General features: G+C 46.5%; 1 protein-coding gene across 1 annotated transcript in view; it reads right to left on the bottom strand.

Moving 5' to 3' along the window:
• The window catches only part of AFF3 (ALF transcription elongation factor 3), a 492,503-nt gene that overhangs the window by 52,107 nt on the left and 426,806 nt on the right, over positions 1–13,590 (bottom strand). The window contains exon 12 of the mRNA XM_054728175.1: positions 4,869–5,055. Coding sequence (XP_054584150.1) covers positions 4,869–5,055 — 187 coding nt within the window. The remainder of the gene's footprint in view (positions 1–4,868; positions 5,056–13,590) is intronic.

Here is a 13,590-nt window from a genome sequence, read left to right as displayed (position 1 = left end):
TTCTGCTGATTTTCAAGAACGACCCAGGGCAGCATTGCCCACAGGTGCTTGTAGTTCATAGCGTCCACGAGAAAGGTTTCTATGTCTGGGGAACGCGCAATGGAAAACAGTTTCCATGAGCAATACCGCGGGCTGGGTGGAGCCCCTGGGGTAAGTGATGGTTAAGCCGACAGCCCTGGCCTTCCTTGTATCTGTGTGGCAGGGTCTGGGAACTCTGTGCCGGGGTGCAGTCTGCTCGCTGAGGAGGAGTCACTGTCCCCGGATAGCTCTGACATGAAAGGGTGCATCATGCCAGAAAAGGAGATGAAACTCAAGTGTCACAAATTAGACTGAGAGCAGTCGGCGAACATCAGGCGGGAGGGAGGGCACTGCACGGTGGCTAGTGTTTGCGGCGGCCCCTCTGCGCCAGCGTGCGGACAAGGCGTATGTGATGGTGAGGCCGTTCAAGGCAGTGTCTCTACAAGCAGGGCCGTGGAGGGCAGTGCAGAGGGAACTCAGCTGAGCCCCATGGGTGCCGGTGCTGGCCGCTGAGGGGAGAACGTGGGCCCCTGAAACATCATGAGGGCCTCCTCTCCTCCCCACACGCCAGACTGTTATGGGGGCCGGGGGGCGGGCAGTGAGGGTCAGGAACAGTTTGCTTCTAGGCAGCAGAAACCAGCCTGCATGGTGGAATGGGAGGTGTGTGGCTCCCTTGTCATGGGGGTTCAGGGAGCCGAGTCCCATGCTCTCTGCAAGGTGACCTGGGCCGGCTCAGCCAGAGGGAAACAGTGACGCCGTGGAGGGTCAGGCCCATTATGCTACTTCCCTTCTTTGCAATTTTCATTCGGGAAATTTGCTTTATTTCTAAAGGGCATGTGTATTAATCTTGGGGAAAATGTTAAAAGCAACCTTACTTTTATTCCAACTAAGACATCCCTTTCCAGCAGAAAGAAGTGACGTGCAGGTGACTAACCCGCTCTTGCCACTTCCACATCCTCTCTGCACCCAGAAGCAAGGCGCTGCAAGCTGTGTGTGGCCCCAGGCAGCTTGGCTCCAGGCCTGCTCCACAGAGCGCCCTCTCCAGAGCCAGGGCCTCTGAGAGCTGCTGGGAGAAACAACAAGAGCTTCCTTTCCTCACCAAGAACTTCAAGCCTGTGATCATCTCAGGGACATTCAGAAAGAACTTGCTTAAAGTGCCTAAGAACTCACTCGGAAAACTACAGGACATTGAAAAAAGAGCGAGAGGAAGACATAAACAAATGGAAGAACATACCATGTTCATGGATTGGTAGAATCAGCATCATTAAAATGTCCATACGACCCGAAGCAATCTACAGATTCAATGCAATCCCCATTAAAATACCAACAGCATATTTCAAAAATCTAGAACAAACTCTCCAAAAATTCATCTGGAATAAAAAAAGACCCTGAATAGCCACAGCAATCCTGAGAAAGAAAAACAAAGTTGAAGGGATCAAAATACCAGATATCAAGCTATATTACCAAGCCACAGTTCTCAAAAAACTGCCTGGTACTGGCACAAGAACAGACATATAGACCAATGGAACAGAACCCAGAACCCAGAAATTGACCCAAGCCATTATGCTCCATTAATATTTGACAAAGGAGGCAAGAGCATACAATGGAGTCAAAATAGTCTCTTCAAAAAATGGTGCTGGCAAATTTGGTCAGACACATGCAAAAAAATGAAACTAGATCACCAACTTACACCATACACAAAAACAAACTCAAAATGGCTAAAGGACTTAAATGTAAGATAGGAAACCATAAAAATCCTACAAGACTCTATAGGCAGCAAAATAGCAGACATATGTCATAGCAATATCTTTACTGATACTGCTCCTAGGGCAATGGAGACTAAGGAGAAAATAAACAAATGGGACTACATCAAAATAAAAAGCTTCTGCACAGCAAAAGAAACCATCAACAAAACAACAAGAAAGCCCACTGCATGGGAGAACATATTTGCCAATGCTATTCCAGATAAGGGTTTAATCTCCAAAATTTACAGAGAACTCATACAACTTAACAAAAGGAAGATAAACGATTCAATAAAAAAATGGGCAAAGGCCCTAAATAGACACTTTTCAAAAGAGGACATAGAGAAGGCTGAGAGACATATGAAAACATGCTCAAAGTCACTAATAATCCGAGAGATGCAAATCAAAACAACAATGAGATACCATCTTCACACCTGTCAGAATGGCTATCATCAACAAATCAACAAACGACAAGTGCTGGCTAGGATGTAGAGAAAAAGGAACCCTCATGCACTGCTGATGGGAATGCAGACTGGTGCAGCCACTGTGGAGAACAGCATGGAGTTTCCTCAAAAAAATTAAAAATGGAACTCCCATTTGACCCAGTGATACCACTTCTAGGACTATATCCCAAGAAACCAGAAACACCAATCAGAAAGGACATATGTACGCCTATGTTCACAGCAGCACCATTTACAATAGCTAAGATTTGGAAACAGCCTAAGTCAGTGATGGTGAACCTATGACACGCGTGTCAGCACTGACACGCGTAGCCATTTCTGATGACCCGCGGCTGCTGAGGCGGCCACATGCCGAGGATGAAACATTTGCTGCTCCTGAATATGAAACATTTGCGAAATAATGTTTTTTCCTCAAAGTGACACACTACCCGAGTTATGCTCAGTTTTTTGGCGAAGTTTGACACACCAAGCTCAAAAGGTTGCCCATCACTGGCCTAAGTGCATATCAGCAGATGAGTGAATTAAAAGACTGTGGTACATCTACACAATGGAATACTACGCTGCTATAAAAAAGAAGGAACTTTTACCATTTGCAACAGCATGGATGGAACTGGAGAGCATTATGCTAAGTGAAATGAGCCAGTCAGAGAAAGATAAATATCACATGATCTCACTCATATGTGGGATATAATGAACAACATAAACTGATGAACAAGAATAGATCCAGAGACAAACGGCAGGGCAGGGGGGTTAGAGATCAACCAAAGGTCTTGTATGTGTGCATATTAGTATCACCAATGGACACAGACACTGGGGTGATGAGGGCTTGCCCTCAGGGGTGCGAGTGGCGGGGGGGGGGGGTTGTCAACTGGGAAAAAAGGAGACATAAGTAAAACTTTAGACAATAAAAAAAAATTTTTTAAAAAGTGCCTAAGAACTGTACTTCTCCTAGGCTGGGCTTCAGCCTCACTCATGAGAACGAGACACAACTGCTCATGGGGTTAAGCTTCACAGTCACAGAGAAGAGCCGGGACAGGGGTCGGCACAGACACTAACGCTTTTTACCCGTTCCACTGCCTCCTTGGCTCCTGTGCTGTCCTGGAACCGTTATTTCTTAGAGCTGACACTCTTCTGCAGTTTCTCAACAAATTATAGCATAACGTTGGCTTTGAAGAAGCCTGTCTAACTCCTTTACTTTATTGAACTCCTGTATTGTTTTGTCTCATATTATTCCCATTATCAGCCCAGCTCTGTGAAGACAGGGACATGCCGGATAATTGCTATATCCCAGAGCCAAGCACCAGGTCGGGGGCGCATGCTCAATAAGTATTTGTTGAATGAATACGGAATGAGTGAATGAACCAAATTATAAAGAAGGAATAATTTAGTTTCGGGGAAAAGTCAGGGTTATATCAGCCTGTGGCTTTTATAGGTTAATGTTGCTAAGAGCCTTCCTTTATATGGAGGCCGGACGGGTGCGGGGGGATGGGGGGAGGCGCGCAGCGGGAGGTAAGCCTCATGGAAAGGGGAGGAAGTGCGGGAGAGAGGGTTTATTTCAGGGTGCATGGCAAGTGCTCGGAGCAGAGCAGGAAGGTGCTGGAAGAAATGAGCGTGGGGAGTATATTCCCCGGGTTTCTCAGTGCTGCTGGAGGGGGAGACCCTGAGGGAATAAGCCCCAGCTGCTCTCCAGTGTCCTCAGGCACAGGAACAGGGCTGCACAGTGTGCAGCGCGCTCCCTCTCACCGCCTCGGGTTACATAAGTGCCTTGGTTTCATTTCAGAGCCCATTTAGAAATGTGGGCCCCAAAGTGCCACCGTGGGTTGTTAGGTGAAAAATGAAATCCTACCATCCAAAGTAATGTCAAATGTTTATGTACGTAAGAGGAAACTATTTTACTCCTTTAGACATGAAAGTCTACTGTACAGAGCCATGGATTTGAGGAATTTGCCCTCAACCCTCTCCCAGGAACCTCCATGCCCTGAAAGACTGTTTAATATTTCCCTTTCTCCGGGAACTAAAGTTGAAATAGCAATGTTTTTATTGGCACCTTAATAATGTTTTTATATGAGGCATCTAAGTCTCCCACGTAGAGACTCATTATAGCTAGAAAAGGTTTCATTATTATTTGTAGGTTGGTGCTCATTTTTAAAAAACATTTTCACAAAGAAAGCATAGTTAAGGAAGTTTTATTAATACTTATAGCTCTTGTTCTTCTAATCTGCGACAAACTGCAAAAAGGTCAGGTCTTACCATGTCCAATCCATAAAACTCCTTCCCGTGAGTCCCAGGGGGCCACGCGTCCCATTCAGTAACCGGCCCTGGCTGGTTACTGCCCTGCTGACCCCTAGGGAGACCTGATCCACTCCAGCCAGCGATATTTCCAGCGTATTTGGAAATTCCTGGCCATCAAAATAGAGATTTTTGGAGATGAAAGATGCAACTTCTGTGCTCCCAAGGAAGCTCTGTAATGAAGAGAACTGCGAGGAGGGGGCAGAGCAGGGAAAAGGATGAGCCCAAACCAACCTGACAGGCCGTCAAGGGGCCGTGGCCTCAGGGGTCGTGGCTGTCACAGCACGAAGCTGGGGAGCTGTGAGGACCCGGGTCCAGGACGGACTGAGGCCCAGGGCTTGGGCCATGCAGGTCTTACCTCGGGGCTGGAGTAGTGGGCAGGCTTGCTGCCCTCGCTCTCGCTGGAGCTGCTCTCGCTCTCGGAGTCGGATCCCGAGCTGCTCTCCGAGTCGCTGGACGAACTGCTGCCGCTGCTGCTGCTGCCGCCGCTGCTGCCCTTGCTGGAGGACACGGAGGCTCTGCAGCTGGCCTGCTGGACCCCGGCGCTGCCAGCCCACGGCCCGGGGGAAAGGGAAGGAAAGTCAAGTGAGCAAACACGCAGCACCACCGCGCAGCTGTCACTCCACCAAAGGAGCGAGAAGGCACAGGCGGCGCATTTGTCCACCATCACTTGGCACGCGAAGAGCTATCGTCAAGGCCGAATCCTGCCAGTTCCGTGGTTACATACATGTGGATAAAATTGGGAGTGGGAGTTGGTGCCCTGTGGTAGTCGGGCGTGTTACGTGTATGGCCGTTCGGAGGGGAAGGCGGGGTGGTTCCGAACGGCGTTCTGTCCTGCCGCTGTTTCTGGGAACGCCCTTTCCAGGGCACCCCCAAACACAACCATCTACAAAGAGGCAAGGAAATCCAAAATGCTTGGAATATTTTGTGAAAATTGAAAATGTCTGTTTGCTTTATTTTAGGACGTGGGCTGCGAGGAAGGGAACAGTGTTCCTTTCTGTCCTTCCCTGGCCTACTGGAAGGTTCCGTACAGTGACCGCGGCCCAGCGGTTACATAACCCTGCGCCCCACCTCCTCCCGCCCTCAGACTCGAGTGCTGTCGTCTTCCCAGGAGCTGGCTTGCTGAGTAAACAGTCATTTTCCTCTGAGCCCTTCACTGAAGGACTGGAGATCCATCACTTACATGGTTTTATATATTCCAGACCCCAGGAGAGCGGCTGCCTTAGAGCAATAACATTTCAAAGTATACTTCATGTTCACATTTCATGCTGAAATTCGCCAGGAAATTATATACGCAAGTTATATATTCAGACAGAATCAGAAAAATGGACATTTTCTAATGGTAATTAATTAGCCACAGAAATTCAAATAACACACAGCCACCCCAAAAGTGTTTGAGGCAAGAATAAAGTTTTTGGTACTCCCATAATATTCAACCTTTTCAAAGTCTGTACTCATTAAAACACATCTAACTCTGTTCTTTCGAGGTCAAACGCTAAACCCAGAGAGGCAGCGATCACGTTCTCATGGGACAACCGATGCGTGCGTGCCCCTCCCACTGTGACCACGGACCGTGAGCGCAGGCCGCGCGCCGGGCTCGGCAGGGGCGAGGCCTCAGTGCAGTTCAGCCTGGACAAGGTCAGGGACCATTTTCACCGGCCCCTCACGTCTCTGACAAATGCTCTGCGAAGGACGGAATCGCATAAATCCGTAGTGTGGGGGCGCGGGGAGTGGGGTGAAGGGGGTATTGCTCATTGGAACCCGGCTTCCAGGAGCATGACAAGACAAACACCGTCCTGCAGGATATACTGAAAATAAAAGCAATTTGTGAACTGCAGGACGGGGGAAGAGCGCGCTGGAACGTCACCTTGCCTAGAGGTTTTTATTTCTCCCAGTGTCACGGCCCACGCCCACGGTCTGACAAACCCTTCAACATCAGGCGGCATCTGCCTGCTCGTGCCCGGCCTGAGCGGCAGGGATTTCTCGTGCAGCCTCTCGTTTGCGTCTGGCGATGAGCGAGCAGTCCTGGCTCTTTCGAAGGGAGGTTAGTGATCAAAGGCGGTAAAGTGGCTTTCTTCCTTATGAACGAAAACCCACCTTTTCTGCTGGCGAAGCTGAGATGGCTACTATCAATAAGGTCATTGCAAACAAAAGAGACTATCAGTCTCTGACCCAACACGAACACCTGAGACCCACGTGAATCGTTTGTCAGGGGGCTCCCAAAACACTGGGGTGGGGAAACGCCAAAACACAAACCAACACCCCCCACTAATACAGCCAAACCAAATCCAAAAGCCCCCAAAGCGCAGCCGCACAGGGCGGAGGGAAGAGATAGTGCCCGCCCCACTTGGGATGCCCTTTTCTGAAGACTGGGAAGAGGAGCGCGCTGGCTGGTTGTATGTGACGGCCGCGAAGGCTTGGGTCCCTGACGAGGACGTTCTACCTGCTCCAGTGCCAACAACAAAGAGCATGTGATGCGGGCGCTGCGTGTGGAGTCCCGGGGGCTTGCACCCCAACGCGACCGGCTGGCCTTTGAAAAGCAGCTCTTTAATCTCTGGGAAATGTCCCTGGGGCCGTGGCCATCCGCCTCCCCTGCGAGGCCGCCGCCCGAGGAGACAGCGCCTCTGGCCTGTCAGGTTGGCAGAAAGCCTCACGCTTTCACGCCTTCCTTCCTCAGACTGGGAATTCCCTGACAAGGACAGTCTCACTGGCACAACTATTATTTGTTTTTAAAACAGTGGGAGAGCCAAGCATTTCAGGTCTTTCTTCATGCTTTGCTCCACGGGCTGAGGCTCACGCTGCTGCGGGTCAGGATCGAACACATTTGTGGTTCGATGGTCCGAGTAGAGAGTAGGTCGCCAGGAAGAATCACGGTAAGGGTGGGAGCCTGGAGAGCTCTGTGGCCCCGTTCTGGGACCAAGGAGCTGCCCGCATCCACCTCCGCGAAGGCTGCTCCGAGGCGCCTGGGGGACAGCCGGCCGGGCTGACCGCAGTCTCAGCACCGGCGCCTCCGGGAGCAGCGGCGCAGGGAGGGGGCCGTGAAGACTCGGAGCGGGGATGCGGTCACCGCCACAGACGAGGACCGATCAAAGGGCTCTCTGGAGACAGGAAATCAAGAAGATGGGAGAAGACGCATTGGAAGGCCCTTCCCGAAGGAAGACGGGGCTGCAGACAGGTAACGTTCCAGTGTGCCGAGAGATCTCGTGTTTTTGTACCGGAGATATCAAAAATTAATTTAAAAATCTAACTTTTTCCTGAAACAACAGCATTAGAATAGTTGACATGATGACATGGTGGACAGTTTTTATGAGTGATCTTGGGCCCTATGCCATACCAGGAACACGGTGTGGCTGAGTCTGCAGACGTGAAAACATTGATGAGATCATGGAATAAATCTGTGTGTTGCCCAGCTTAGCACCGTACCTGGGACATAGTAGGCGTTCACATGTGATCACTGAGTAAAAAAATCAATAGAAAAAAATCCATCATTGGTTTAATGAGTTTTTTTAAAAAAGCATTTAACCTTTTAAAAAGGTTACACTTTCTCTTTGCCAATAAAATAATATTTAAGGGGATCTCAGCACCTCTGTGCTCTCCCAATTTTAACACTCTTTCCTTTCAGAGTCTATTTCTTTAAATGTACTCTAAGTTTCATGTGCTATGACTTAGCCCCGTTCCCTCTCGGATGGTTATTGAATTTTTGTATTTTAATGTCGTGGAACGTCTTGCTGGTTTTGTTAGTGGTCAGGACCCCCTGCCCCGTGGAGTCCTGGCTTTATCCTAAGGACCCGCTTGCTGTGCCCCTGCCTTTGGCTGCAGTGACACATCCCTGAGAAGCCGGCCTGGGCCAAGTCTGAACACTGACAGTAACAGAAGGATCTGGAACCTAAATGACAAATCCCGGGTCTCCCAGGCCAGGGTGTCCTGCCGGCCAAGGGCAGTGTGGGGCTGGATAAGTACCCACAGGCGTCCACACGCTTTCAACCAACAAGTGCCGGGGGCAGGCTCTCTGCCCGGCTGGCCCTGCGTGGACACCCAGGGCCCTGGCCGAACGATACGACACAGAAGGGCGATGCCCCTTTTCACTCAGCACTCAGGGTGAGCTCCACAAATGCTTGATTTCCAAACTGTAATCAGTGCCCTGGCAACAGGATCCTGTAAAGAAAGCACCTTTGCTAGTATTGCTATTATTTGATCTAAAACTATAACCGACGATGAGACGTGAAAATGGTAAAAGCTGGCACAAGAGTTCGCATTGCTGGAGTTATCTTCCCAAAACCAAAACTGACAGGACCGTGGGCCCTGGACCGAAGCATTTTCGTTTGTTCTGCATGATCGCCAGGAACAATTCTTCTGCTAACACATGGCTTTTGAAGCTCTTCGTGGTCTGGCCTCAACCATGGGTCCATCCGAAACCCCGGCCGTGACCATTTCTATCACTTTGACAGTGTGTGTCGGTTTCTGGCTGCGTGCCTTTGCCGGGCCATCTCCGCCGGAAGCCCCTTCTCCCCTCTGGTTGCCCTCCACTCCCTCTCAGGACCGAGCTGCAGGGCTCCCTGTTCTGCACAGGTTTCCCAATCCCCAGGCACGGCGGCCGTCTCCTCGCCCGAGCCCCGGCAGCACACAGCGCATTTCTCTGCTGTAGCCCTTTCCACATTGAGGATAGGAATTACCTAAATTACCCAATGCTGGCAGAGGGTCTGACATAGATTCTCAACTAATGTCGATTGACTTAATGAAATAATGATTCCTGACACTGTGTAAAACTGATTCCTGATACCATGTATCTTGTTATACTATGAAGTAGCCCCGGAGATGTTTGTATATACACGTATGTACTTTATTATACTACGAAGTAGCCCAGGAGATGTTGGTATATACACATATGTATTTTTTCTGTTGCTCTGGGGCTGCGTAGGATTCCATAAAACTGGTATCTTTAGAAAGCTACCATCTATATTATCGGTTACAAATAGAAAACCTACAGAGGCCAGGCAAGTAGCATAAGTGGATACGTGTGCCGGTGTAAGGAGACAATGTGTAACCTGTGGTGATAAATGACAGCAGACCGTGGCTCCCTCGCGGGCAAGGTGTCGACCTGGAGCCCAGATACGCTCCCCGGGCCAGCCTCGCTCTGCCAGGTGGAAATGAGAGCCCAGTGTTACCAAATCCTTCGACTTTTCAGAGAAAGCCCCAGATCCGGATGTTTATTTCAAATCTCCCGATTTTAAAATGCTAGCACCTAATTTGAAAAGTTCTGACAATGAAAAGTTCCACTGTGTGTCAGCAATGAAACGCATCTGTGGTCAGTGGAGGCCTGTGAGCGCCAGTGGGAGACCCGGATCCATGTCCTGTTATCACACATTCTGAAGGCCGCAGACGGTTCCACGTAAAAGAATGAACAAAGAAGACCACGACTAGGAGTTTTACTCTCTCAGGATTTAGGTGAGCAGGGCCAAGAGGCTAAACAAATACACTGGCTCTCAGTCCACTCACTTAGAAGTTTCTAAGATTTTGAAATAATTACTGATTCACCAGAAGTTGCAAAAATGTAGGGATGTCTCTCTCATGTACCCCTCACTCAGTTTCTCTCGTGGCCACATCTCATATAATTACAGACAATGTCAACACCAGAAAACTGACAATGGAACAATGTGCGTATAGCTCTATGACATTTCATCACGTGTAGATTCACGTAGATACCCCCACAATTAAAACATAGACCTGTCCCATCATACAGGAGCTCCTCATGCTACTCCTCGAGAGTCACACCCACCTCTCAGCCCCACCCACCCTGCACCCCTGGCAACTACTCATCTGTTTTCCATTTCAAGGATGTTAAATAAAAGGTATCAGATAGTGTGCATTATTTTTAAATGAGATTTATTGAGAAAAATTTAAACATCATAGTATATATTCTTTTGAGATGGGCTTTCTTTTTTTTTTTTTTTGTCAGCATAATGGTGAGGTCCCTCCAGGTGTTGAGTATATCGATGGTTTGTTATGTTTTATTGATTCCATGGTATGGATGTTTAACCATTCCATCATTCAGGGACATTTTGGCTGTTTCCAGTTTTTGGCTATTACAAATAAGTCTGCTATCTGTGTGTAGGTTTTTGTGTGCATGTATCCGTTCATTTCTCTGGGGCAAATGCCAAGGAGTGTAATTGCTGGGTTGTATGATAATTGTATGTGTAGGTTTTAAAGAAACCAAGAAACTGTTTTATTAGTTTGGGGCTCTGCTGTTTGGTAATTACAAATTTAAGAATGCTATGTCTTTTTGCTGATTTGACTCTTTTACCAGTATGTAATGTCCCACTATATCCCTGTTACTTTTCTGTGCTCTGAAGTCTACTTTATCTGATAGTAATATAGCCATTTTGGCTTTCTTTTGATTAATGTTTTAATGGTATATATTTTCCATCCTTTTACTTTCAACCTACTTGTATTGTTATATTTAAATTGAGTTTCCCGTAAAACTCAATTTAGCATATAGTTGGGTTATATTTATTTACCCTCTCTTTTAATTGGTGAATTTAGGCCTTTAACATTTAATATAATTATTGATATGGTTAGAGCTTAAATTTGCCATTTTGCTTTTTGTTTTCTGTTTGATCCTTCTATTTTCTTTTTTCTGCCTTCCTGTCCCTTAAAATTTGTTTTAGAATTATCTATATACTTAAATTCAATTTACTGAAACTAAAAACAAAACAGTTAACCCATTCCTGCCCTCCTTCTCCAGCCTCTGGCAACCACTAAGATAGAATTATAAGTAAATAAAAGTAGAATTACATTTTGATTTATTTACAGTGCTTTTTAAATTCATCTCTTTGTACAGAGTCTTGAATCATTTTTATAGATGCTACAATACATATAAATTATCACCATCTACTGGTATTTTCATTTACCAGTTTAGGTGAAGGGTGGAAACCCTGCCTCCTTAATTGTCTTGAGTATTTTTCTACCTACATTGAGAACCACATCAGACCATTTTTCAACTTATCTCTGACCGTCAAACACAATTAGAAAACACAAGAAGGGAAGGTAAATTTATTATATTTACCCCATTTTTACTCTTTCTATTTTCCTTCTTGATATCATTTTATTTTATCAAGGTTTCTTCTTTTAACATGTCCTTTCTGCTTCAAGAACTTTCTTTAGCCATTCTTTTTGGGTAGGTCTCCTGGTGGGTGACAAATGCTTTTAGTTTAGTTTATTTATTTTTTTTTTAAATCTCAGAATGTCTTCATTTGTCCTTCATTCCTGAAGGAAATTTTCAATGGATATAGGATTTTAGATTGAAAATTATTTTCTTTCAACACTTGAAAAATTACTTGCTACTTCCTTCTGGCTTGTATGGTTTCTGAAGCAGTGCCATTCGAATCGTTTTCATTGTTTACCGCTGCAGGTAAGGTGGTGTTTATTCCTGCTTTCATGATTTTTTCCTTTTGTCTTCTATTTTCAGAAGTTTGTCTTTTAGTCTCAGATATATCTTGGCATGAATGTATTTGGGTTTATTCTGTTTGGGATTTGCTCAGCTTTCCCAAACAGATATGTAGGTTTCTGCATCTTTTGCAAAACTTGGAAACTTATATTATTACTTTAAATGCTTTTTGAATAATTTTTCAGCCTCACACTTTTCCTCCTCCCATTCAGGTTCTCTGATGACACAAACAGATCTTTTGTAAGAGACATATAGGTCCCTTAGGCTCTGTCCTTTCTCTTTTCTTCTTTTTTTCCCTCTTTAGTTTTTCACTATTGTTCATGTTGCTGATTTCTCTGGTTCTGTCTTCAGGTTCACAGAACCTTTCCCCTATTCTCTTCATCCTACTGTTGAGCTCATTCATTGAAACTTAAAATTTCAGTGGAAGGAAGTCAGGCTCCCATTTGGCCTTTGCTGAGGAGGAGGAGAGGGAGTCACTTCTCTTTCTTCCCATGGTGTTTGGCTGGAATAGAGCAATTGCTGTCTAAACGTTTCCTTCTTGCTAGGATACCCATTTCCTGGTCTTCGACTAGAGAGAACTGGCTTTCCGGGTATTTAAAAAAAATCTGTGCCTACTGGCATTTCCAAGTTGCTGGCTTTTCCAGTGTCCCCTCTGAGCCATCTGAGACAAAAGGACACCCAGGGAGCTCGCTGCCGTGTCTTTCCTGGACCCTGAAGTCCGAGCTGATCTGCCTTCTCTTAAGCTTTGTCTTATGTTTGTTTTAAATGTGACCTCTAGGAATTTTCCTAAACTTAGCAGGAGGGACAGGGAAAAGCACATCAGTATCTTGACATTTATCAGTGGGAGGGACCTTTTCTCTCAACACTTCCAACCTCCAGGTCTGGTTAATTGTCTCAAAGTCTGATCAATGAAACAGCCATGCAGGTCTCTGCTACGTGCTTACCCATATAGCGTAGAGTCAACTTAGGCATTCATTCATTTATGTCAGAACCACTCGTTGTGGAGATGAAGCTCAGATTTTATAAGTATGTGTTCAAAGCCAGAAAGAACATGTCACTAACAATGCATATAGGTAGCCTTGTGAGAAAAATGGCTCATAAAACGAGCCTATAAAAATGTTAAGGATGAAAAGGTGAGTACTGTAAAAGTTATGTTCAGAGGAAATGGCGTGGGGGTAAGGGGTGATATCGGGGTGACATTTGTTAAGAATCCACTTTGTGCCAGGCACATCAGAGCAACAGCACGCATGTGTGCTGTGTGTGCTTGGGAGGAGGGAGCTGACAGACACTTGGCCACACACAGACCCTGCAACAGTCAGCTGCTCTGGGCTTCTCCAAGGGAAAAAGTGTAATCATCACACACTCTACAGAATCATAAAAGGTAGACGAAATCGGCTGTGAGTGCTACAAAGCAAGTTAAAGCACTACTTTTTGACAATGCAAAAACTGCACATTTTTCACAAATCTAGAAAAATTAAAGAAAAGCTCTATAAATAAGTCAGAATAGAGCACCCAGTACCCATAGGGAAGGAAACAGTCGTATTCCAACACAAAATAGTGACTCAGGACAATGGACAATACCTCCCTCCAGCCCCCACCCCCTCAGGATTATTTTATTACTTTATGCCTTTGTTGC

The sequence above is a fragment of the Eptesicus fuscus genome, chromosome 16, assembly GCF_027574615.1.
Source record: "Eptesicus fuscus isolate TK198812 chromosome 16, DD_ASM_mEF_20220401, whole genome shotgun sequence".
Classification (NCBI taxonomy): domain Eukaryota; kingdom Metazoa; phylum Chordata; class Mammalia; order Chiroptera; family Vespertilionidae; genus Eptesicus; species Eptesicus fuscus.
The sequence above is the reverse complement of the archived record's forward strand: the minus strand, read 5'-3'. Positions and strand labels throughout refer to the sequence as shown.